Source organism: Enhydra lutris, unplaced genomic scaffold, assembly GCF_002288905.1.
Source record: "Enhydra lutris kenyoni isolate GAN:26980312 unplaced genomic scaffold, ASM228890v2 scaffoldscaffold24, whole genome shotgun sequence".
NCBI classification, from domain to species: Eukaryota; Metazoa; Chordata; class Mammalia; order Carnivora; family Mustelidae; genus Enhydra; species Enhydra lutris.
Window position 1 is genome coordinate 3,248,840 of NW_019154108.1, and position 24,361 is coordinate 3,273,200.

Here is a 24,361-nt window from a genome sequence, read left to right on the forward strand (position 1 = left end):
CTCCTTTGCACCGCTCCTATGATGGCTCAAGGGACTAACCATGCAAAAGAGCTGGGCAGGCAGAACTGCTATGGACGGACTGGGACGTTGGCGGTGACTCTGGCACCCTCTAAAGGCCACCACGAGAAGAGCAGCCACTTAACAAGCTTTCCCTGAGGTTTGGGCTTTGCCGGAACTGTGACGTTCAGGAGGGTGGGGAAAAGGGGCAAAAGTAGTTTATGTTCTTCGAATCCAAAGCCGGGATTCCGACTCGTCATTTAGCCCTCCCCTGCGATTACGGAAGTATCCCGCTCCTGCCCCACATAACTTTGTGTCTTCAGTGCGGGGGACACCTTCTGCGGTCGCCAGGATGACTGAGAAGGCAAATCATTTTCCACACTGAGACCACTTGATCAAAGTCTGCTTTCCTTTGTTTTCCTCTCAGAACAAAGAGTTTGAGTTTCAAAAAAAAAAAAATTTAAGGCAAACACTGTCTTTGTCTATTGCTTTGAGAAGTAATTTGTCAGAGTGGCTGCTCTGTCCCAACAAGGTAAGTGTCCTGGGTTATTCTTCTTTGCTGTTGCCTTTTTTTTTTTTTTTTTAAATGGGGCAATGTTTCCAGAAACTGCTTTTGCAGAGGATAAATATTCTCCTTGGTGAGTGCATTCCTTCAGAATGAATGTGATTCTCTTCTTCAGGAGCCTCTCAATTAGGGTTCAAGTAACAGAATTAAGGAGAAAGTCAGAAGGCAAAGGAGTATTGTAAGGAGACAAAGTTAGGTTGTAGGGAGAACCCATAGGAAAGAAAGGTGTCGGTGGGAATAACAGAATCACAAGACTTTCTCTAATTCTCTTCTCACCTCTGGCTTCCTCTGACAGATGAGATGGTAGTGCCAGGCATTGGGGAACATCAAATTTTCCACAGTTTGGTAATAGGAAATACTATGACAAAATAAGTGGGTGCTGATAAGAAGTATCAACAGATGAGATTCCAAATTTAAATAAATCATCATCATAACCATCGCATGATTTGCAAATCGCCCAAGTCTCTCCACGTCTCAAGAACAATTCCTACGTTTTCTGGTCTGACAGGAATGGAATGGGGTTTTCATGTCATTCAAAGTGCAACTCAGTAGCTCAGGGCTCATCTCTATCGCAGCACTCGTCATAAGCAAGCTTTGAGCCACAGAGGACCCACATTGCTAGCACCTTTGTAGTGTACGAAGAGCTTACACACACCTTATGTCCTCACTCCCCACCCCCAGCCCTTCAGGCCTGCAGCATCTCTCCTACCTTTCAGTTCACACCTATTTTGGTACCAAATACTTGGCATTCGGGCATAAAAACAATTCTCTTGGGCTGGAAGGGAAAACTACTAGAAACCTCTGTTTTACACACGTGGGAACAACCACACAGGGAACAAAAGAATCTTGTTTACATATATACACTGGTTAGAGGCAGAGGGAGCACTAGAACCCACATCTTCCAGTTTTCAATTCACTCACAACCTCCCTCAGTGGTTTTTTAAATGGTTGCCCTCACTCAGAAATTCATGATCTGCAAGTGTTGTGTAATTTTAAGAGGCAGAAGTTCCCAGTTTGTTTTTGCTGCCTGTACCATCTCTTAAGTTGGTGTGTAAAGAGCAAGGTGTTTTCACCCCAGAAAAACACAGCCCCTTCTGGGTCTCTAAGCCTCCAGGCAGAGCTACGCAGCCCAACAGCCTACCCAGAGCGCACCGCTGTTGCAGGGACGCCCCACGTGATACCGCAAGTGTCCACCTCTCTCCATATGGTGGCATCTCCTTGTGGACAGTCTTTTTTATTATTATTACTATTATTTAGTTACTGGCTTTTCATCTGTGGGTCCCCCACACCTGGCTCAGTAACTGCACTTAGAGGTGCCCACGGCTCGCCTGCTTAATGAATTACTTTGCTTCCAGTCTGTCTACAGTGGCCTGTTTTGCACTTTACCAGTTCCGTGAGCCACCATCTTCGGCATTATTATTGCAAAGAAAGCACAGCTGAGAGCCACCAACTTTGGGTTTCTGCCTAGTGGCCTGAAAATTCCAGTGTTATTATTGATGGAGGCCACTTATTTCCGATTAAAAACTGTCTAGAAATCCGACTCCTCAACCCAAAGGAAACCACAGGTATGTATGCCTACTGGTTAGAGGCAAACTTGCTGGTTAATTTTGTCTTTGGGAGCTGTCTTTTCTAGGGGAAAGAGGAAAAGAGGGAGACAATTAGGGAGGTAGGGAATGAACACTGATATTTGGTGCTAGGCATTTTTGTATAAGTAATTTACAAATAAGCAATTTAAATAAGTTTAAATAAATAATTTAAATTAAATAAGTAATTAATTAAATAATTTGACAAATAAATAAGTAAATAAGTAATTTAATTAAATAAGTAACTTAAAACTCGGACAATTCCTCAACATAGCTGATTCGTTGGAATTAACTAAGTGGTTAGTCCATCCGTCATTATGAAAGCTGTGATGAGGGGCACCTGGGTGGCTCAGTGGGTTAAGCCTCTGCCTTCGGCTCAGGTCATGGTCTCAGGGTCCTGGGATCAAGCCCCACGTCGGGCTCTCTGCTCAGCGGGGAGCCTGCTTCCCCCTCTCTCTCTCTCCGCCTGCCTCTCTGTCTACTTGTGATCTCCCTCTCTCTGTAAAATAAATAAATAAAAATCTTAAAAAAGAAAGAAAGAAAGAAAGCTGTGATGATATTTGCAGAAGTCCGAATTAGAATAACAAGAAAAACTAGTTATAAATCCCTGTGACACATACTACCCGCAGTCTCTACTTTCCAGAAGACCTCACCTAGAATGTCCCATAGAACTCTCCTTGAGGACTTTGTTCTATATCATGGTCCATCTTTCTTGCCTCTGTGCAAAATTAAGACCTGCCCTTAATTCGTGGAATATCTTTGATATATGGCAGGAGATGACCCTTGACTAGCTATTCTTCAGGACTCTAGATGTTTTGAAGAAAAACTAACATTTTTGCTACCCACAGGTCCTAGGGTCTAGAACGATGAGGTGATAGCAAAGGCCCTTTCACTACGGAGAGCATCTAACATCCAGAGGAGCACCTGGCTGTCTCAGTGGAAGAGGCAACTCTTAATCTCGGGGTCACGAGTTCAAGCCCCATGTTAAGCATGGAGCCTGCTTAAATAAAAATAAAAATAATAATAATAGTAAAATAAAAAAATGTTTAAAAATTAAACAAAAATAAATAAAGTCTCAACAGGATCAAGGTCCTGACTATAGTAGTTAATACCAAGAACTGAATTTAAGTGAGCACTTACTGTGTAGGAGACACACTTCCACAGTCCTTCCAACATATCAATCATTTAACTTCATAACAAATATTTAAGATATTATTATTATTATTTCCATTCCATTTCGTACTAAACAGAAAACTGAGACCCAGAGAAGATTAATAGCTAGCCCAAGCTCATGCTATATTAGTGAGTGACACTAAGATTTAAGCCAAACACTCTGATTTCCAGAGTCTGATTTCATTTTCAACCAAAATGTGAATCTGCCTCAGCTCAGAGAGGGTGTGTAGACCGCTCCAAGAGTCGAGTTCTATGACAGGAGGTTCCTTCCAATCTTGTCGCTCAGCCCGGCCTTCCTCCAACAGAGTACCATGGCCAAGCGAGTGGCAGTGATTGGAGCTGGTGTGAGTGGCCTGTCCTCCATCAAGTGCTGCTTGGATGAGGACCTGGAGCCCACCTGCTTTGAGAGAACTAACGACATCGGGGGACTATGGAAGTTTACTGTGCGTATTTGTACCCTCCCACGTCCATCAATCATAAACTGCCTGTAGGCTGAGGCCACAAAGGCATGGTGGCCTCAGCCTACCTTGGTGATCACGTAAGAAAGCAGCTCACTACAACACCCAGCTCGTACACCAGACCGCCTCCTGCAGTCTGACAGGTGATGAACCTGCGGACTCCACAGGGCAAGGTCAAGGCCAGTTGGAAGAGGGAGGAAGGAAGAGTTCCATCTGATACACCAAACATAGTGGTGGAAGTTACAGTGATTTCTAGACCATGGACACTCTGAGACAAAGTAACAGTGTCACCTAGGTTAGGCCGAGTGGCATTGGTGAATACAGAGCAGATGACGCTTTTGGAAGGATGGAACCTGGCCTCAGGGAGTGAGCTCCAGACCACAGGATTATTCAGGTCTTTGGGAAGAGAATTGGCAGGAGTGGGGCAAGAATCCAGACCCTGAAAGGTCGGGGTGGGAGGTCTGGGAGCTTATACCTTATCACAATATAAAGAGCCAAGGCACTGATTAGTTCTTCTAAGGAGTGGAATGTGCACCCTAGGGGGTTACACCTAGGGCTAGTCCAGCTGTTAGGTGACTCGAGCAACAGAAGTAGGGGCTGGAAGTGGCTTTAATACCAGCTGCCTCAGCAGGGACCTAGGCATCCCTCCCACTGGTGGGACATAAAGTGTCAGGAGACAGAAGGTCTGAGAACTGGATGCTCCAGGGGTAAGAGAAAAGCAACGTTCAGTGGGAACTCGTGGTGGAGAGTACTTCGAACTCTACGAGTGAGGGAAGTCTTCATGGAAAAGGTGGCCTTTGCCAGTCTTTGACAGACGGTGAAGGAAAGGGAATAAGCAAATGTATGTAAGCAGGTGTGGTCACAACCCTAGGATTACAGTGTGCTGGGGGGAAGGTTTTTCCGATGGGCTGTGACGCTGATCGAGCCACCACATGTCGGTGTGGAAAGAAAACACTGGGTCTGGTTTGTGTACTTTCTGCTACTTGACCCCACAGTTGGTTTGGTTTTCTTCCCCAACTCTAAAATAATAGAGAAAATATTTAGAAAATAATATTGAGTTAAAAAAAAAAAAAAAGAAGGAAGGAAGGAAGGAAGGAAGGAAGGAAGGAAAGAAAGAAAATAAGAGTGCCTGAATGGCTCAGTCAGTTAAGCATTTGACTCCCGATTCGGCTCCGGTCATGATCCCAGGGTCCTGGGATTGAGCCCATATTGGGCTCCACCCCCAACACAAAGATTCTCTCTCCCTTTCCCTCTGCCCCTCCCCCCACGTGCACGTGGATGCTCGCTCTCTCTAAACTAAAGATATCTAAAAACAAGAAAAAGAAAATATACCTAGACAATAAATACAAAAATCAATCAGGCGTTCTGTGAGCAAAGGCAAGAGGACGAGGTCCTCATGAGTGGAGAGATTGAGGATGGCAAAAAAAGAAGAAAAAAATAAGCCAGGCAGACTGTAGGCCCTGTGTTTATGGAATCACTGAAAGGCAGTGTTAGTCTTGGAGGCCTACTAAATTTTGTTAACTTCTTTGTAGTGTGAGAAAGATATTGTGTTTAATAATTCCAGTCCCACCAATGATTTCTGACAACTATAGCATGGAGTTCTAATGCTGTTTTCCTGAAACTCTTTGGAATTACAAGTGGAATCTCTTTTCTTCCTGCCTCCCCCACCCCATCTAGCTAACTATGTTTCACCACAGGAAACTTCTAAAGATGGGATGACCAGGGTCTACAGGTCATTAGTGACAAATGTCTGCAAAGAAATGTCATGTTATAGCAACTTCCCCTTCCAAGAAGATTATCCCAATTTCATGAACCAAGGAAAATTTTGGGACTATCTCCAAGAATTTGCTGAGCACTTTGACCTTCTGAAATACATTCGGTTTAGGGTAAGACAACTTGGGTTACGGAAAGGTTAATAATGGGGGCTGCCCATTCAGCAAGCTAATGGAAAGGGCATCCTAAGTAAACTTATTCCTGATTTTTATTTTTTCTCTCTGTATGAATAAGGCAGATGATAAAGACTCCTCACTTCTCCGACTTCTCATTTTTGCTCAAATAAATCACTAAGATATACACTTTCCTGATTCCTCTTCTGAATCCAAATTCTTATTCAGGATGAAATTTAGAGATTTTTTCCTTTGAGAGGAAAGAAGAAACAAATTTAGTTCATGAAATGTGCTGGGAAGAAATGACTAGGAATCTGAACTGCAGAAACTATAACGAGCCAAAACTGTTCCCACATTTTCCAGATGCATTTGGTATTGTAACTCATCTCCTTCCCGCTGGAAATAAGAACTAAATGTTTCCTCCTTCCAGGGAAGAAATGCAAATGTTTTGGGGCCTACCATGTAGGACTGCTTTTGAGACTTTGTACAAGTTACTTAATTGCTTTATTGGGGAGATAAACTAATATTGACAAACCTCTTACCCTGAGATGGGCTTGGCCCATGAACATGGTTACCACACCAGCCATTACATGAGGTCCCAAGGTGACTGACAGAAAGTGAGTGGGGACACCTGGGTGGCTCAGTGGGTTAAAGCCTCTCCCTTCGGTTCAGGTCATGATCCCAGGGTCTTGGGATGGAGTCCCGCATCCGATTCTCTGCTCAGTGGGGAGCCTGCTTCCCCCTCCCTCTCTGCCTGCGTCTCTGCCTGCTTGTGATCCCTCTCTCTCTCTCTGTGTCAAATAAATAAATGTTTAAAAAAAATAAAAAATATTTTTAAAAAAAGAAAGAAAGAAATTGAGTATTGTCTGCTACTTTCAGACCACAGTGCGCAGTATAACAAAGCGTCCAGACTTCTCCAAAACTGGCCAGTGGGATGTTGTCACAGAGACAGAGGGGAAGCAGGAACGAGCTGTCTTTGATGCTGTCATGGTTTGCACCGGACATTACCTAAATCCCCGTTTACCCTTGGAGTCCTTTCCTGGTGAGTCATTTCTACCTGAGACCATGTCTACTCTTCTGGGCTCTCCTAGAAAAAGTCATTTATTTGTAACTGAAAATAATTCCTAATGACTAGAGACAACTCTATGTTCACCCACAGAAATGCAATGTACAAAATAACTTTGAAAGGTGTAAAGAACTATGGAGGTGTCTTCTTATTTACTTATTAATATAAATGCTGCTATTACTGAAGCTTTAACATGCCTGTCTGATTCAAGTTCAATGATCACATAAGGCTTGTGGGTCATTAAAAAAAAAAAAATACAAGCTTTTGAATTTTGTTGTTGAATTACAGGTCATTTGAATCAGGAGTGATCTGTAATTCAATAACCTAAAGGAAGTGACAGTATAAAAAAACCTAACAGATTTGTTTTTAAAGAACAGAGCAGCAAGTATACATCTCAGGAAATATTTTCACCCTTCAAAATGGTCCCCACAATAATAATCCATACATCTCTTATGCCAAAGCTATTGCCACAATGGAGTTTTAGAAATTCCTTTTGGAAATGCTTTTGACTCTAACAGCTCATTTTTTTTTAAATGTACAATCGACCTTTGAGCATCTCGGGGGTCAGGGACGCTGACCCCCTACATAGTCAAAAATCCCCATATAACTTTTGACTCACCCCAAAAAACTTTACTAATGGCCTGCTGTTGGCTAGAAGCCTTATTAATAGTATGAACAGTCAGTTCATACATATTCTATATGTGTATTATATACTATATTCTTACAATAAAGTAAGTTAGAGAAAAGAAAGCGTGATTAAGGAGACCTCAAGGAAGAGAAAATACATTTGCAGTGCTGTATGGTATTTATTGAGAAAAATCCATGTGTAAGTGGATCCGCATAGTTCAAAGCCATGGTCGTCATGATTGGCAGATCACCATGTTTTGAGATCAAATGAGGATGATTAAAATGTAGTGCAGCTACTCTTCTGTCACTTAGAAGTGGCTTTAAAGACAATGGAGGAAGTGAAGTTTTGAAACTTCATTAAGGAATTGAAAGAACGTTTAAGGACGAGGGTGAAGAAGAAAGCTTGCAAACCTGAGCCAATAAAAAAAAAAACAAAAAAAAACCCCGAAATGTAAATCTTACAAATGTATCTCAAATTAACAAAATATCCTACTTTAAACAAATGTTTTAGGGATCGAGCGAGGCTCTGCATAATTTTGCAGAGAAGCAATGGTGTGAATAGTGGTTGGGCTTCAGACTTGCCTAAATGAACAACGACACAGCACTGAAGAAATATAAAACCAGCTCTCGTAACAAAGTTTCCGAGATGTGTTACGAGTGCCAGAGCACTGGTGTTTTTGGAAGGGAGTGTCTTGTCAGGTTTGGCTCGGTTTACCCTTAGTTCCACTTGGACTCTGACTAAAAGTTGCTACTGCAAAAGATCACCCAAGAACTGAGACGTGGGGAATCCCTGTGGCAGTTTAAAGCATGTCATCCAGAAGAGCCAGTTCCGAGGGAAGAGACTGGGCAAACATAAAACAGAATCACACGGTAGTCTGAGGTCATTTCAAGAGCAAACATTTCTATATACGCTAATGACCTCTGGGGAAGAAATGATTGCATCAGATGTAGCGGTGTGCCCTTCTCTTTTGCCCAAAACCCAGATTATGGAAAAGGAATTCACACATACTGATTTCAGAGACTCTTCCTGAGAAGGTCTATGTTTATGACTAGACTCTAGAAGGATTTGTGACAGGAGGACACCAGGACAGATACCCCAGTTTTCTTTGTGTTCCCAGAATGCAGAATGTTGCTGAGGGACACAGTGGAAGGTTTCCAAGGAGTCCTGATCTGCTACAGTTCCCTGGGGGCAATGGCCCTGGAGACGTGACCTTTAGCTTACTACTTAGGAACAAAGTTCTGAAGTCAGCAGCCCAGACCACATCCCAGCACTAGTTGCATAACCTTGGGTAAACTTCGCCCAGTGACTCCATCTCATAGAGCGGTCCTGAGAATTCAGTGATATCATCCATGTAAAATACTCAGCAGAGGACAGACCACTTAGTGAGCTCTCCACCAACAGTAGCTCCTGCTGCTGTGACTCGTGACCTCCTGGGAACTAGTATGAACCTCTGAGAGCTGTTCAGAAGAAGCCGCTTCCTAAGAGACGTGTGATTCCCCCAGACTAAGAACTACTCAGCCCTCTGTTTCAACTCCTGTCTCAGCACCCATCCCACCTCAGAGTTCGAGGTCCTCCTATGTCCCAGGTGGGAGCCCCAGCGTGGGTAACACGGACCCGAGTTGCACATTCCTCTCTCCATGCAGAAGTTGTGTAAGACTGACTCTCCAACCGCGTATCAGTTGTGATCATTAGTTATAGATGAGGGATGTGAATGCCTAATTGTGTGTGATCAGTTACTCATAAATGTCTTTAGCTTTGTGAGCATTGTAAATGGAATTCAAGGGCCTGGTCGTCCTTCCCCTAAGACAGTTGCTGTGATTTCCTAAACCATAACATTAGGGCAGTAAGTATGAGATGAAGAAAGAGACATTTAGTGACAAGGCAAACTAAGTCCCGTGCCCCTCGGCAGACCCTGAGGGTGTCACTGAATAAGAGGACGATGCAATAATTGAAGGTTATAAGGATGACTTTGAATTATCTACTTTTAGGACGTAAAATAGATAATTACCTTCAGAAAGACTTCTGTTAAAAAAAAAAGGTTTTGATGTTTCTGTGTTAAATTGCCCAGTTGTCTGAAAACTTCTCTCCCCTGAATGTTGCATTTCCTTGGCATCGAATGATGCATTTATCATCTGGCATTAAATGTCCCCAAGTGAGGGGACAGCAATCCACAAGGGCTCAGTCGTCCCCAGTTCTCCACTCCCTGGCACCGCCCCCCCATACATGGGCATGAGATCGAGAAAGCAAAATACAGTTAAAATGAAAGCTGAACCTTGAAGTCATTTTCCATGACAAGAGTGTATGTTTAATATGAGCTTATTGAATGAAATCAGTTACCGAACAGCCTTATGAAAACAGCCTGAAAGAAAAGAATTAGTGTGATGATAGCTGTGGGCTATGACCACGGCTCAGGGTTTCCTAACCACTGCCAAGACCTGAGATGCTTATTTTAAAAGCAAGTTCGTGTGGCATTTACAGAGTAAGAACCTCCAAAAGTGGGCCCCTGGAATCCCAATGTTTAACAAACTCCCCCCGCAATGTGATTCTCATGGAAACTAAAGCCTTAGAGTCATTTCCGTTGTCCAAGTAGAAGCAGCCTTGCCCCCGATTACCATGGGCAACCTAGGTTCAAGCTGTGCCTCTGGCTTCTTTGGCACCTGGGCAAACCGTGTGTCCTAAGTCCCTATTTCTCCCCCTGTAAAATGAAAGACTCAGCACTTTCTTCCTAGGGTTGCTTGAGGATGAAATCAGCTGCTGGCCGTGGAGTGCCCAGCACAGGACCCTGAACAGAGGGCTCAGGGGGACTTAGCTCCGGGTGTTGGTATGAAAGAATTCTGCCTGCTCTTTTGCAGAAAGAGAAATGGGGGGGGTGAATTACTGGTACCAAATTAAATATAATTACTTGCTATTTCCGGAGCAAACTCAATCTCTTAAGTCATGTGAAGGAGAAAAACAGCTTGAAAGGTAGCACAAATGGGAGTCATAAAACCAGAATTTAAATCCTATCTCTGGCACTTACTAATTATATGGCCTTAAACAAATCACTTAGCCTTTCTAAGCTGAGTGGATTTACCTATAAAGACAAGGATGAGTAACTCCCATCTCCAGGAGGATTATTACAAATCTGACTTGAGAGAATAACTCTAGAGGTCCCTGGCTGACCACAGTTCATTAAGATTTTTTTTGTAAAGGGTATAATTTCCTGCTAAACCATAGCGTGAATTCATTCCTTGAGTAACAGCGATGCAATTTACCGTGCACAAAGTGATGACAGAGTGATACTGGAAGAGAGACAGGGGGAGGTAGTGGGGCATAACCTGGACATTAAAAGTCCAGGATCTTGCATCAGAATACTTGCAGTTATATTCCCAGCTCTCAGGCACCTGGCTGGCTCAGTCCGTGGAGTGTGCGGCCCTTGATCTCAAGGTCGTGAGTTCAAGTCCCACGTTGCATGTGGAGCCTACTTAAAAATTAATAAATAGGGTGCCTGGATGGCTCAGTTATTAAGCGGCATCTGCCCTTGGCTCAGGTCATGATCTCAGGGCCCTGGGATAGAGCCCCACGTCAGACTCCCTGTCAATGGGGAGCCTGCTTCTCCCTCTGCTCCTCACCCTGCTCTCATGCTCTCTCTCTCTCTCTCACTCCCTCTCAAATAAATAAATAAAATCTTTTAAAAAAACTGTGGGTGAATTGTCAAAAAAAAAAAGACCCCCATTTTGCGTATATGTATGGTGAAATGCGCAGTTCTGTTTTGTAAGGAAAAAAAGACTTTCCTTCTACCCTCCTCAGCTTGATAGGCAGATTAACAGGGAGAAAGGTATACAGATTTATTAATTTTTTTAATTTTATTTATTTATTTGACAGACAGAGATCACAAGCAGGCAGAGAGACAGGCAGAGAGAGGGAAGCAGGCTCCCTGCCGAGCAAAGAGCCCGATGCGGGGCTCGATTCCAGAACTCCGGGATCATGACCCGAGCCAAAGGCAGATGCTTCAACCCACTGAGCCACCCAGGTGCCCCCAGATTTATTAATTTTTAATACCAATCTGGGGGCATCATAGAAAATAATGAATACCCAAAAAAGCCATGAGATTTGAGAGTTTACATACCATCTTAATAGGGAAAGGGGAGGGGCTGTAGGCAACGGTGGGGGGGGGACAGGAAGTGTTTCTAGAAAGACGAATAACAGGCTCTTAGAAGAGTCGATGGGAGATACGATCATTTGCGACAAAGTTTGTCTGTAGAGACTTCTGCTGTCCGCTCCTGTGATACAAGAGCCAATCTTCCCTGGTTGTTGAAACGCCAGGGAAGAGTTTTATGACCACAAGAGTCCTTTTGGAGGATCTGCCTTTAGGCAGATGAGGCGGGTCCAGATAAGGCCTCTCCCTGCCTTTGCGTATTTCAAGGCCCTTCACCTAAAAATGATCAGTCTATCAAAGCGGCCCATTTGGGGTGGCATGTCCTCTACTCCTTCAGTGGTAAAGTATTTCAAACATGATAGCAATGCAAAAAAATAACATAAAATAGTCATACAGTTTCCTCAAGGAAATGACGAGGCACTGCAAGACAAAGCCCTAGCCAAAATGTGAACAGTTGGGGAATAAATGCAATCATTTCTATCAATTTTTACTTAGTCCAAAGTGCAAGAGAGCTACAACGGTTTGGGTAATGATTTCAAATGCTGTCGAAGCCCCTGTGACATCTATCTAAGGTTTACTCTTTTTTTTTTTTTAAGAAAGAAACCTTTTTTTAATATATATTTTTATTTATTTATTTGACAGACAGAGATCACAGCAGGCAGAGAGGCAGGCAGAGAGAGAGGAGGAAGCAGGCTCCCGCTGAGCAGAGAGCCCGATGCGGGGCTTGATCCCAGGACCTCGGGATCGTGACCTGAGCTGAAGGCAGAGGCTTAACCCACTGAGCCACCCAGGTGCCCCAAGGTTTACTCTTTTTAAGATGGCTTTTCTGGTGGGTCGCCTGGGTGGCTCAGTTGGTTAATCATCTGCTTTCAGTTCCGGTCGTGATCTTGGAGTCCTGGGACCGAGCCCCGCATCAGGCTCTTCACCAAGCAGGGAGCCTGCTCCTCCTCTGGCTTGTGCTCTCTCTCTTTCTGACAAATAAAAAAAAAAAAAAATTCTTTAATAAAATATTGGTGGGGCACCTGAGTGGCTCAGTTGTTAAGCATCTGCCTTTGGCTCAGGTCATGATCTCAGGGTCCTGGGATCGAGCCCTGCATTGGCTCCCTGTTCAGCAGGGAGCCTGCTTCTCCCTCTCCCACTCCCCCTGCTTATGTTCCCTCTCTTGCTGTGTCTCTCTCTGTCAAATGGATAAAATCTTTAAAAAAAAAAATTAAATCTTCAAAAGAGTCTCAAAAAAAAAAAAAAAGAGCCTTTTCTGCTTTTCACTAATCACCACAGATCTTTCACAAGTAGTTTTAAGACTAATGTGGAACTGGGGAGGAAGAACTTGCTACCAGGACAGCCAGCCTCACCCGCAGGCAAGCACAGCCACAGCCTGTCGAGTTTGGGTCAAACACCAGGCCCCGAGCTTCATAGACTCCAAGGGTCAAGGTCTCACAATGGTCTCCTTGCAGCCCCTCCACCCTGCCTTCATGTCCCAGGGACAGAAAACGTCACAGCACTTTACGTCCTTTCCTGAAATTCTCCAATTTCCAGCTCCTGGCTGCTTCGACTCCTATCCCCAAAAGTGAGTGAGGGGCTAGGGACCCCAAAACGGATCTGCATACACATTCTTTGCAAATGCTGCACAGTGGGCTTAACATGTCCCTGGGAATATGGCCAGGATTGTATTCAGTTACCAGCTTTGGGGGCCTTAGGAGGCAAAGAATCCAATTAAAATATTGTGTTACACATATTACCAATGCAATAAATGTTATTAAGTACATGAATCAATCAGTCATTGTATGATAGGAGAATGATATATTCTGGGAGACAGTTTCATTTTTTTATTTTTAGATTTATTTCTACTTATTTTATTTCTTTAAGATTTTATTTATTTATCTGTCAAAGGGAGAGGGAGAGCAGCCAGCAGAGGGAGAAGCAGTTTCCCGTCTGAGCAAGGAGCCCGACACAGGACTTGATCCCAGGACCCTGCAATCATGACCTGAGCCGAAGTCAGTCACTTAACTGACTGAGCCACTCAAGCTTCCCTATTTCTATTTATTTTAGAGCGAGAGTGGGGGAAGGGGCAGAGGGGTAGAGAGAGAGAGAGTCTTAGCCTCCCTACCAAGCGTGGAGCCAGATGCAGGGCTCCATCTCACAACCCTAAGAAAACGACCTGCGCTGAAACCAAGAGTCAGACACTGAACCAACTGTACCCCCCAGACAACCCTAGTTTCATCTTTTTATTTTAAAATTTCAGAAGTACTTGAAAGCTTCCCTTTCAGGTGCCTTGTCAGACCTTCATCTCACCCACCTGTGGGTCCGACGGTCACTGACCCCATCCCTCTTGTTCCTTCTGCCGCCTCGTAACGTAATCCCATGGCTGCGGCCGCCACTGCAAACACCTCTACTTCCTCTGTTACTCCCAGTCTTCGTTTACACAAATCCACGCTTTATGTCTTTTTTCTAGATGCCAAGGAGAGAGTTACCAAAAATGAATCAAGAGAAGAAACATTCTGAGATCCCTTCTCATGTTCACAAATACCATAATCATGGTCCTGCTATTAACAGAGTGTTAGGAACTGGAAAGATCAGTAGTAACCCAAATAGAAATAATATAAGAATGGAGTATAAATAAGCATAGGGTATAATAAAGCATTAAGCATATAATAAAGAATAAAGTAAAATAAGCATTAAGTATAAGCAGCAAGCCTAAACCACAAAAAGATACTTTATGTATAAGAGAACTTGCCACAAAATTTCTTCTGTGGAACACTGTAAATAAATTAAAATTCAATTTGTAAATATGTTATATACACAAGCCATATTCTTATAGACTATATCTGTTGGGTAAAATACAGTCTAATTCTCGCTTACCATGTTCAGGATCATGAGTGAGAGGTTTATTTGCAGTGAGCTCGAGTCCCCCCAAGTAACGGCTTTCACAGGGAGCACTCGCGTGGCATACAAATTCTCCCGCATTTGTCAGTCTCCTGTAGGTTGTGCTCAGTCTATATCTGGGCTCCCAGAATCCAGTGGAGAGGGAGCTGGTGTGCTGCTTCTACTTCCTTCAATTAGCAGCAGGAGCAAAAGGCTGATGTATTTCTGGAACTTTCCTTTTCCTCCAGACCCTATGCCTGCCTCCTAGGGAATTACAACTTTAGATTCTTCTGATTTTCTGATCCCTCCTTCCCCTCAGGTATTCATAAATTTAAAGGCCAGATCCTGCACAGTCAGGAGTATAAGAGCCCAGAAGGCTTTCAAGGCAAACGCGTGTTAGTGATCGGTCTTGGGAACACTGCAGGAGACGTGGCCGTGGAGCTGAGTCGGATGGCAGCACAGGTACCCGGGTGAATCCACACCCTCACCCCATCATCCTTTCTGGTGTCTGGAGAGAGGCAGACATGATGACAAAACACATTAGCCAGTTGCTAAATCATCTGGACATAGCATGAGTGAAAAAATCCACCAGTTACAGGAGTGAACCATCTCCAAGAGGGGGCTAGGAAACTGCATGGATGTCAGACCACTAGGGACTTTTCAGAGGTAACAGTTTCAGAAACAAGACCAAACGGGCCATTCGTTCCACCCAGACCAATTATCTTTCTTTTACACTCTCCCTCTGCGATTCTGGCAAAACTCCCATATAAAGTTAGAAAAGGGAAGGTTTTTTCTGACCACATTTGTTTTAAAAGAAAAGCAACCTTTATTCTGCCCACGAAGTATATTTAATGATTTTAGAAAGTCCAAGCACAGATTCACAAATTAGAAATCTGTTCCACTTTAACATAAATTATAGGACAGTGATTCGATTTGGAAAGAAGAGATTTTGATTTAACCCAATTAAAATAGCTCTCCCAAAACATCACTTTAAATTTGATATTACTTAGATGGGAAAAAAACTGCCTGATGAATAGTGCATAACCTCAATGGCAATGACAGAAAGTCATTTATAGATCTGTGTACAAATTTACCAGTTAGGAACAGATGTTAGGAATGAAATCTTGCCATTTGCAGCAACATGTATGGAGCTAGAGAGTATAAGACTAAGCAAAATGAGTCAGTCAGGAAAAGCCAAATACCATATGATTTCACCCACATGTGGAATTTAAGAAACAAACAAACAATGGGGGGAAAAAATAAGAGTGGGAAAGAGAGACAAATCAAGAAACAGACTCCTAACTATAAAGAACAAACTGGTGGTTCCCAGAGGGAAGTGGATGGGGGGATGGGTGAAACAGGTAATGGGGATGAAGGCGTGCACCCATTGTGATGAGCGCTGGGTACTGTATGGAAATGCTGCATCACTATATTGTACACCTGAAACTAACAGAACACTGTATGTTAACTAACTGGAATTAAAATTAAAAACTTAAAAAAAAAGGTCAGGTGTTATGAGAACATTTGAAGCACACCAAGGAAAAATACTACAAGATGATGTCCCTCTATTTATCCTGCCTTACTTTTTAGGTACTTCTCAGTACCAGGACTGGTGCCTGGGTTCTCCACCGCTCTTCAGATGGGGGCTACCCATTTAATATGGTGCTTACAAGAAGATGCCTTAATTTTATCACACAAGTTCTGCCCTCGCGTGTACTAAACTGGATTCAACAGAGGCAACTGAATAAAAGATTTAACCATGAGAATTATGGATTAAGTATTACAAAGGGGTACTTAAATTTTTTTATTTAATGGGAAAATTATTTTTCATTCTATTTTATTCAGAACTCAAAATCTTCAATAATTATAATGCTGCCTTTGTTTATTCTGTTCTGACCTTAGCTCCTTAATTGTTTTTTAGATGTTATTTACTTATTTGACAGAGAGATCACAAGTAGGCAGAGAGGCAGGCTCCCTGCTGAGCAAAGAACCCAAAGCAGGACTTGATCCCAGGACCCTGAGATCATGACCTGAGCCGAAGACAGAGGCTTAACCCGCTGAGCCACCCAGGCACCCGCTTAGCTCCTTAATTAAGACAATGTCCATCAGGTACCACAGCAGTCCTTGAGATGGGAATATTCTCTGTCTGGTAACAAAAGTAGGAATTCATTAGGCTAGAAGAAAATGAAGATAAAAACTTTTCATTTCGAGCTTGAAAATCAAGAAATTAAAATTGGCTTTGAGGAATCTTGGAATGGCTACCATCTACACATGGAATATTTCCAGCATCAAAAGTACAGATAACTTTTCATCAATGTTGTCTCTGGCTAGATGATTAGAGGATGCATTTCCAACAGGAATTCCTAGAATTACATGTTTTAATATACATCTGTATAAAGTTGCACATGGCAAGAGAAAGAAAACCTTTGAAATGAATAGAATATATATATATAAAATATATATATATATATAATATATATATAATATATAATGAATATAAGGTCATTAAAGGTGACTTTTATTTTATGCTTGACCCAAATATTTTTCTTTGGTAAGACAGCTCTTAACTTATAAGGAAAATTAATGGCAATGGATGATTTGTTTTTTGGTTTTGTTTTGTTTTGTTTTGTTTTTTGAGAGGGAGAGTGACAAAGTGTGTGTGGACATGTGTAAGCAGGGGAGGGAGAAAGGGGCAGAAGGAGAGGGAGAGAGAGACTCCCCAGCAGGCTCGACACCCAGTGCAGAGCCCCCTTTGAATTGACCATATGACCCTGAGACCATGATGTGAACCCAAATCAAGAATCAGTCACTTAACTGACTGAGCCACCCAGGTGCCCCAAAATGTCTATTTTACAAAGACATTATGTCTGCTGTGATTAGACAGAATGATGTTCATAATGAAAATATTTGTCAGCATAAATGGATTCAGATTTTTTTTTATTTTTATCCAAAAATTTCTTGGTAACTTCCTCTTTGCCTGTTGTCAATCCTTTGAGGCCTGGGTGAGGTGAGACCCAAAACTGATTATTAAATGGATTGTTGCCTACTCAATCCTGATGCTTCAAGGAAAGCATTGCTCCAGAAATTAATATCAAGAGAATTTTAAACCCCAAGCAGGAAAGAATAGGTTTAAACATTGTCGACATGCCTTCTACCGGAAGTAGGAGGACAAAACGTGTTATTACAACAGAAAGTTGGAGAGGCAACTTTGAACTAGACATTGGTCAATTCACTCCCTATGCTTGACAGACAGTCTTCCTTAAATTGACCAAATGAAGAGTTCACTCCGGTATCTCATAGACATAAGTACAATGAATAATTTTCTCTTCTGTGTCAAAGGAAAATATCAAAATTCATTGTGAATGACGAACTGCCAACCTGTATCCTTTGTGGGACAGTCACCATGAAAACCGGCGTGAAGGAGTTTACAGAAACCTCCGCTCTCTTTGAAGACGGAACGGTGGAAGAAAACATCGATACTGTGATCTTCGCGACAGGATACACATTTTCTTTTCCCTTTCTCGAAGAACCTCTTAAAAGCCTCAGTACAAAGAAGATATTCCTATATAAGTGGGTCTTTCCTTCAAACCTAGAGAGAGCAACGCTAGCTCTCATTGGCTTCATCAGCCTTAAAGGATCCATCTTGGCGGGCACGGAGCTCCAAGCACGCTGGGCCACGAGAGTATTCAAAGGTACTTGACTCTTTTTAAAGCCCTATGTGACCATCTCAGTCTTCAAATGAGTGCCTTGTGATTTAGCCCAAGTGGCACAGATGTAAGCTAAAGTAATATAAAATATCAAGAGTTTAACAGATACTTAACTTCATCTGTGGGTGATATTATCAGGTGGGTGTGCTCGTATCGCTAACATGACAGAGTGGAAAAACGGTTTTTGATTCTCTAGATGGAGTAAATTTGGACAACAACATATAATCCCATCTCTCAGATTCACTGAAATTACTGAAGCTTCGGGATCCCCTATTCTGTTCTACTCTAGTCTAGTCTGGTTTATTTACTTCTAAATCTTATCATTTATTTCTAGAAGTAGAATTTTGTACCACTTCCAAAGAAAGTTATTGGACTAATGCACACTGTGAATAAAGTTGAGTTCTAAGGAGATGGTAACCTTTGAGAAATGCCTATAAAAATTTTTTTAGGTACTGGACACTAAACTGTCCACTTTCACTGTAAGAGCACCAATGATGGGAGTCAGGGCTACTGGGGTCCGACCCCAACTCAAACTCATCGGCTTTGTGAGGACCTCTCTGAAGCTCAGAGCCTTCATCAGGACAGAACAACAGGAATAATAAAACCTCCTTCCCAAGAATGTCGTAGGACGGATGTCTGCCGAGCACTTAGCACCGTGCTTGGCACACAGTGAAGGCTATTAATTGACAGCTGTCATTCTTCTCTGGCTGTTATTTTCATAACTCTCTAAAGCAGGGCAAGTTTTAGATGAGTAAGCATTTTAAAGAACTGCACTTGTGTGATTTTTTAAATAAAAACAGGAATCACTACCGAGCCAATCAGCTGTCCTTTAGCAGAAGTGTGTCCTTCATGAATAAAAACAATCGCCAATAATTTACAAATAGCACAGAATGCAGTCTTAAGGCATGTCGACTTTTATCACACTGTACAAATGTAATAGACATCCAATGCCACACTTTTCCATTAAATGATCACAAATTTTTGTTTCTTTAAGGCCAATTAAAGTGCTTTGACAGCATTATCCAATTATAGTAAAACCACAGAAGACTCTTAAGTACCGGATGGTACTTTGTTTGGCTTTTTTAGTGTTGGATAATGAGCTCAAAAGCGCTTATCAGAATGACAGCACTGACAAAATGAAACGCTATTAGCTCACAGCCCCAGGGTACTCACAGGCTTCTCCAGAGAGTCTCGGGGCGATCCGGGAACTGCCAAGGAAGGTCCTGCCCACTCTTCACGGGATAAAGTGATGCGGGCGACAAGCATCGCGGAGTGAAGGCAGAGCTAGCTCAAGTACACGGGGACCCCATGCTCTGGGTCAGCACTCGGCTCCCAGCCAGGAGAGCAGAGCGCACGCCCTGAGACCGTGTAGGTGGGAGGCTGAGACACTGCTTCTCACCACTGGAGCAGTCAGAGCCTCCGCGAGGCCCAGACACCGGCAGGCAGGCTTATAAAAATGAGGTCGTTGCTAGTATTTCCGCTGAACCGGCAACTGGGTCTCTCAAACGCACGGACACAAACAGGTGTACACAAACCGCATAATACAGACAACTTCGTATATGAATATATATGGTACACGGGCAGAGAACGCAGCTGGAGCGGGTGCTGATGACCGGGGACCCGTGCCACTGAGGGTGGGGCCATGGCGTGTCCATCCTCGTTGTCCTGGCAGGAGAGGACCCTAGTGAATGGGTCTGGAGGAGGACTTTGCCTCCGGAGATGACCTCTAATGGCAGGCTGAGCTTTGAGTGTTACATGTCCTAAGGATAGAGCAATGGTGGGACAGAAATGGTGGGGGGAGGAGAGCTTGAAGGAAAAGGTACAGGTGACATTAATGTGTTTCCGATTGTTCTCACAGGACTCTGTCAGATACCTCCATCCCAGAAATTGATGGCCGAGGCTACTAAAAAGGAGCAGCTCATAAAAAGGTAGGACATGACATGCAGCTCGTTCCAGGAAAACCTACCAGGGTATTTCCTTACACACACACACACACACACACACACACACACACACACACACACATGCAACCCATTCCTAGAGAAGCACTACAGCAGGCTGGAGGTCACCGCGCTAGAGTCAGAAGAATATGTTTTCAACCTTAACTCTTCTACCAACTAGATCTGTGGCCTAAGATGTGTCCGTGGGGGCACCTGCCGTGTAACCTCAGTAAAACTCAGAGCCCGGCCCCCAGCAGACGGCAATCGTGGGTGCCCCGGCCCCCGGAACTCCACTGTGTCTTGGTTCTCCTCCTACTTCTTGGGCTGCTCTTTCTCTGAATTTACTGATGGACCTCCTCCTTCCTCCTAAAAACTGGTGAAGCCCGGCCTTACTCCTCAGACCTCTTCTCACTTCCGCTAACACTCACTCCTCGGGGGCCTCGTCCCGGCCTGTGGCTTTAAATGCCATCGTACAGTGTGGCTTCCGTCTCTCTCCCCAGAATTCCCACTCCTAATCCAAGTCCCTCCACGTATGTCCACTTGGGCACCACTGAGGTCTCTCAAATTGAGAGAGTATGTCTACAAACGCACCCTCGACCCCATCACCAGCCCACCCATCTCGCACGTGGGCTGCTCTGAGACTTCTCCCCTTCTTTGTCACTGGCTGCTCATCCCAGTCAGTCCACCAAGAACCCTAGAGTTATCCTTTTCTCCTCTTTTTCTCTCGGACCCCACATCAGCAAATACCGTCAGCACCTACCTTCAAACAAATCCAGAATCCAGACCCTTCCACCTACCCCCATAGCCACCCCAGACCAGGCCACCATCATGTCTCACCAGGACACCTGCTGTCGCCCCTGCTCTGGTCTCCCCACTTCCACTCTGTCCTACAGTCAGATCTTGATACTGCAGCAGGAGTGAGCAACACCGACTGCTCTTCTATTCGGAGCCCTCTGACTGCTTCCCATTTCACTCCCAGAAACTTCCCTGCAACTCTGTGGCCCTCCAGAGCTTCCAGCTGGCTCTGGGCCTCCACTGCCTTCCGTCCTCCCACCTCACCCACACTCCTCCAGTCACCCCAGCCAACTTGCTGGTCCGCAAACATGCCAGGCACAGCCCCTCAGAACCTCTGCTCTTACTATTTCCTCTGCCCGGGATGTTCTCCCCACCAGAGAGCTACAGGCTGTCAAACCTCACCTCTTAAGAGAGAAGCTTTCTCTGACAACACTGTATAAACATGGCAGCCCAGCCAGTCCCTTCAGTGCCTTGTCCCCCTCCCTGCCTTTATATTACTTGATAATACCTATGACCACCTGATTTATTACATATCTATTTGGCTGGGGGGGGTTAATATTTTTTAAAATTTTATTTATTTGAGGGAGAGAATGTGAGCAAGTGAGAGCGGAAGAGCACAAGGGGGCGGGGGGGGGGGAAGCAGCGGGAGAGGGAGAAACAGACACCCCGCTGAGCAGGGAGCCAGATGCGGGACTCGATCCCAGGACCCTGGGATCCTAACCTGAGCTGAAGGCAGACGCTTAACCGACTGAGTCACCCAGGCGTCCTGGCTGGGCATTTTTATAATCTGTTAATTTCCTCACTAGAATGTAAGTTCGTTGATGACAAGGCCTTTGTTTTATTCGCTGCTGGCCCCTAGCACCTAGGATGGTGCCTGTCACATGATGGACGCTTAACATTTATTTATCGAAAGAATAAATGAATGAATGAATGACATAGGGACATTATGAAGGTTTACTAACAGCAGCAATAGGTAGGAATAAACTTTCATACACAATATTCAGGTCTGCATCATGTTCAGTGCTGTTACACCACAGATGACCCTCTCGACTCAAAATTAACATTAAAAAAGTAGGCGGCCATATCAGTGCTTTCTGATCATGTTCATTCATTCAACTGTTGTATTTGGACTGACCAGATTTTTACCTTATATCAAATTCAACAACCCAAACCATTATCTGGAGCCCCTCTCCAATGGCCTCCTTTTACCATTCCCTTTAACAAAATGGATTATCCTCACCAACACCCTTTGTAGATAAACTCCTCTCACTTTTTTCCTTTGCAACATAGAAAAACATTCCCAAACACGGTTTGACCCTGATAAGAAGAAACAAAATGGTGGGAGGAGGGGTGACTTATAACTTGAAAATGGAAAATGATCCATCTTTTTTCCTCTCAGGGGTGTGATGAAAGACACCAGTGAAGACAAACTTGAGTTCATTCAGTACCTGGATGACCTTGCTGCATGCATAGGCGCCAAGCCCAGTGTCCCTCTTCTGTTCCTCAAGGATCCCAGACTAGCCTGGGAAGTTTTCTTTGGACCGTGCACTCCTTACCAATACCGCCTCGTGGGCCCTGGAAAATGGGATGGAGCCAGAAATGCCATCCTGACCCAGTGGGACAGGACACTGAAACCCTTAAAAACTCGAATTGTTCCTGATTCCACCAAGCCTGCCTCCATGTCACATTATTTAAAAGTGTGGGGGGCACCTATCCTCCTTGCCTCTCTTGTACTGATCTGTAAACCTTCATTTTTTTTGAAATCAGTACGAGATAATCTACAGGATAGAATTTCCCCTTACCTAATACGTATTTGGTGAGGACGAATCTCATTAATCACCGGAGTTGTGCCCAGCCACATTAATTCCATCTCCAAATACTCTGTGCCTCCCTCCTCTCCTCTCCGTCTTAACTGCTATCATCCAAGCTCAGGTCCAGTCATTTCTTATCTGAATTATTGTACTGTCTTTCTCTCTAGTCTCAGTGCCTCCTTTCTTGCCTCCTTTTCCTATCCAAATTCTACTCTGCTACCTAAGCAACTATGCTAAAATAAAATTAGCATCAGTATTGCCATCAAGATCTCGATAGGAATAAGACGACACTCAAATTAGGTAATTTGTGGACATTTTGACACAGAGATTATTACAAAAGGTTTGGGCAGAGTGTAGGGAAATCATAGGGATAATAAAATACTCCTAGCTAGTAACTGAGATATTTTTACCATTCCTAGGCCTAATAAGGCAAGAGGAGAAAACAATCATGAATGAGAAAGAGACTTCTTTGTGGAGAGGGCCACCTCTCAAGGGTTACGATCTTCAGCTGACAGATGAAGGCAGTTTGTGGTGACCCCAAAAGTACAGAGCTTGGGAATAAATTCTCTAACTTTATTTCCTTCTGTCCCTCTCATCCCCTGCCCATGCTCCCCAATGGCCTAACCCAACCAAAAGTGAAAGGGCAAGGTTGCCGACTGTTGTAGATTGAATTGTCTCCCTCATAAAGATATATTCAAGTCCTAACCCGTGGTACCTGACCTTATTCGGAAATAGGATCTTTGCAAATGTCATCGATTTAAGATGAGCTCATGCCGCAGCAGGGCGAGCTAGATCCCATCTGACTGGTGTCTTATAAAAGGAGAAGAAGACACACAGACAGAGACATGGTAGAAAATGCCAGGTGAAGACAGGCAGAGGTTGGAGCGATGCACCCGCAAGGCTCGCCCAGACGGCAGCTAGGGGAGCGGCATGAACGGATTCTCCCGCAGAAACTCCAGAGGGAACCAACCCTGCCGACACCTGAATTCCAGACTTCTAGCCTCCAAAACTGGGAGCGAATAACCCACTTGGTTTGTGACACTTTCTCACGGCAATCCTAGGGAACTGACAGACGGACCGATGCCGTCCATGGTGGTCAGCCTCCAACAGTGCGGACAGACAGCAAAGACCACGGCAGGGCAGACAAAAAGGATCCAGTGCAGACACGTGGCTTTCCAGTTTAAAATCCTTGGAAGTGTCTCCTTCATCAGAGATAATGGTCCAAATTCATTAGCCTGGAAAAGGAGACCCTTCGTGATCTGCGCCCATTTGCCTAATGGCCAGAATCCCAGCCCGCAGCTTCCCAGCCCCACTCCACCCCTACCCGCCAATACCACCAGCCTCTGAACCGCACCGCACCTCCTCACTTCAGCGTGAGACATTGCCTCCGCTGGGAATCAAACTCCCGCTGTCTTTCGAGAGGGCTCAGTGATCTCCTTCGGTGAAGCCTTCCCTGAATCCTCAGAGCAGGGCTGACCCCCACTTTGTAATGACTTCACCCCATGCCCTCCTTTGTCATTGCCCTTTCCTCACTGTCGCCTACACAGCTGACCCTCGAACGTCACAGGTTTGAAGGGAATAGGTCTGCTCATGCATGGATTTCTTTCCTCGATAAATACAGTAGAGCCCATAAATGTATTTTCTCTTCCTTATGACTTCCATAGTAACACTTTCTTTCCTCTAGCTGATTTTATTGTAGGAATACAGTCTATCATACAAATAACACACAATACACATGTTAATTGACTGTGT

The 24,361-nt window shown here is 44.0% G+C and overlaps 1 protein-coding gene across 1 annotated transcript; it reads left to right on the forward strand.

The window, feature by feature from the left end:
- Nucleotides 1-1,957: 1,957 nt before the first annotated feature.
- Nucleotides 1,958-22,960, forward strand: LOC111150843 (flavin containing monooxygenase 4). Its single transcript, XM_022508473.1, has 9 exons — nucleotides 1,958-2,127; nucleotides 3,624-3,761; nucleotides 5,474-5,662; nucleotides 6,542-6,704; nucleotides 14,676-14,818; nucleotides 15,947-16,146; nucleotides 17,696-18,048; nucleotides 19,922-19,991; nucleotides 22,198-22,960. The coding sequence occupies exons 2-9, from the start codon at nucleotides 3,630-3,632 to the stop codon at nucleotides 22,616-22,618; spliced, it is 1,671 nt and encodes a 556-aa protein (XP_022364181.1). The 5' UTR covers nucleotides 1,958-2,127; nucleotides 3,624-3,629; the 3' UTR covers nucleotides 22,619-22,960.
- Nucleotides 22,961-24,361: the final 1,401 nt, after the last annotated feature.

Bases quoted from the DNA above. Each gene is read 5' to 3' on its own strand.
- LOC111150843 (XM_022508473.1), top strand. From the start codon at position 3,630: ATGGCCAAGCGAGTGGCAGTGATTGGAGCTGGTGTGAGTGGCCTGTCC. The intron at 5,663-6,541 runs GTAAGACAACTT...TGCTACTTTCAG, and splicing joins TGAAATACATTCGGTTTAGG to ACCACAGTGCGCAGTATAAC. The intron at 14,819-15,946 runs GTACCCGGGTGA...CTTACTTTTTAG, and splicing joins TGAGTCGGATGGCAGCACAG to GTACTTCTCAGTACCAGGAC.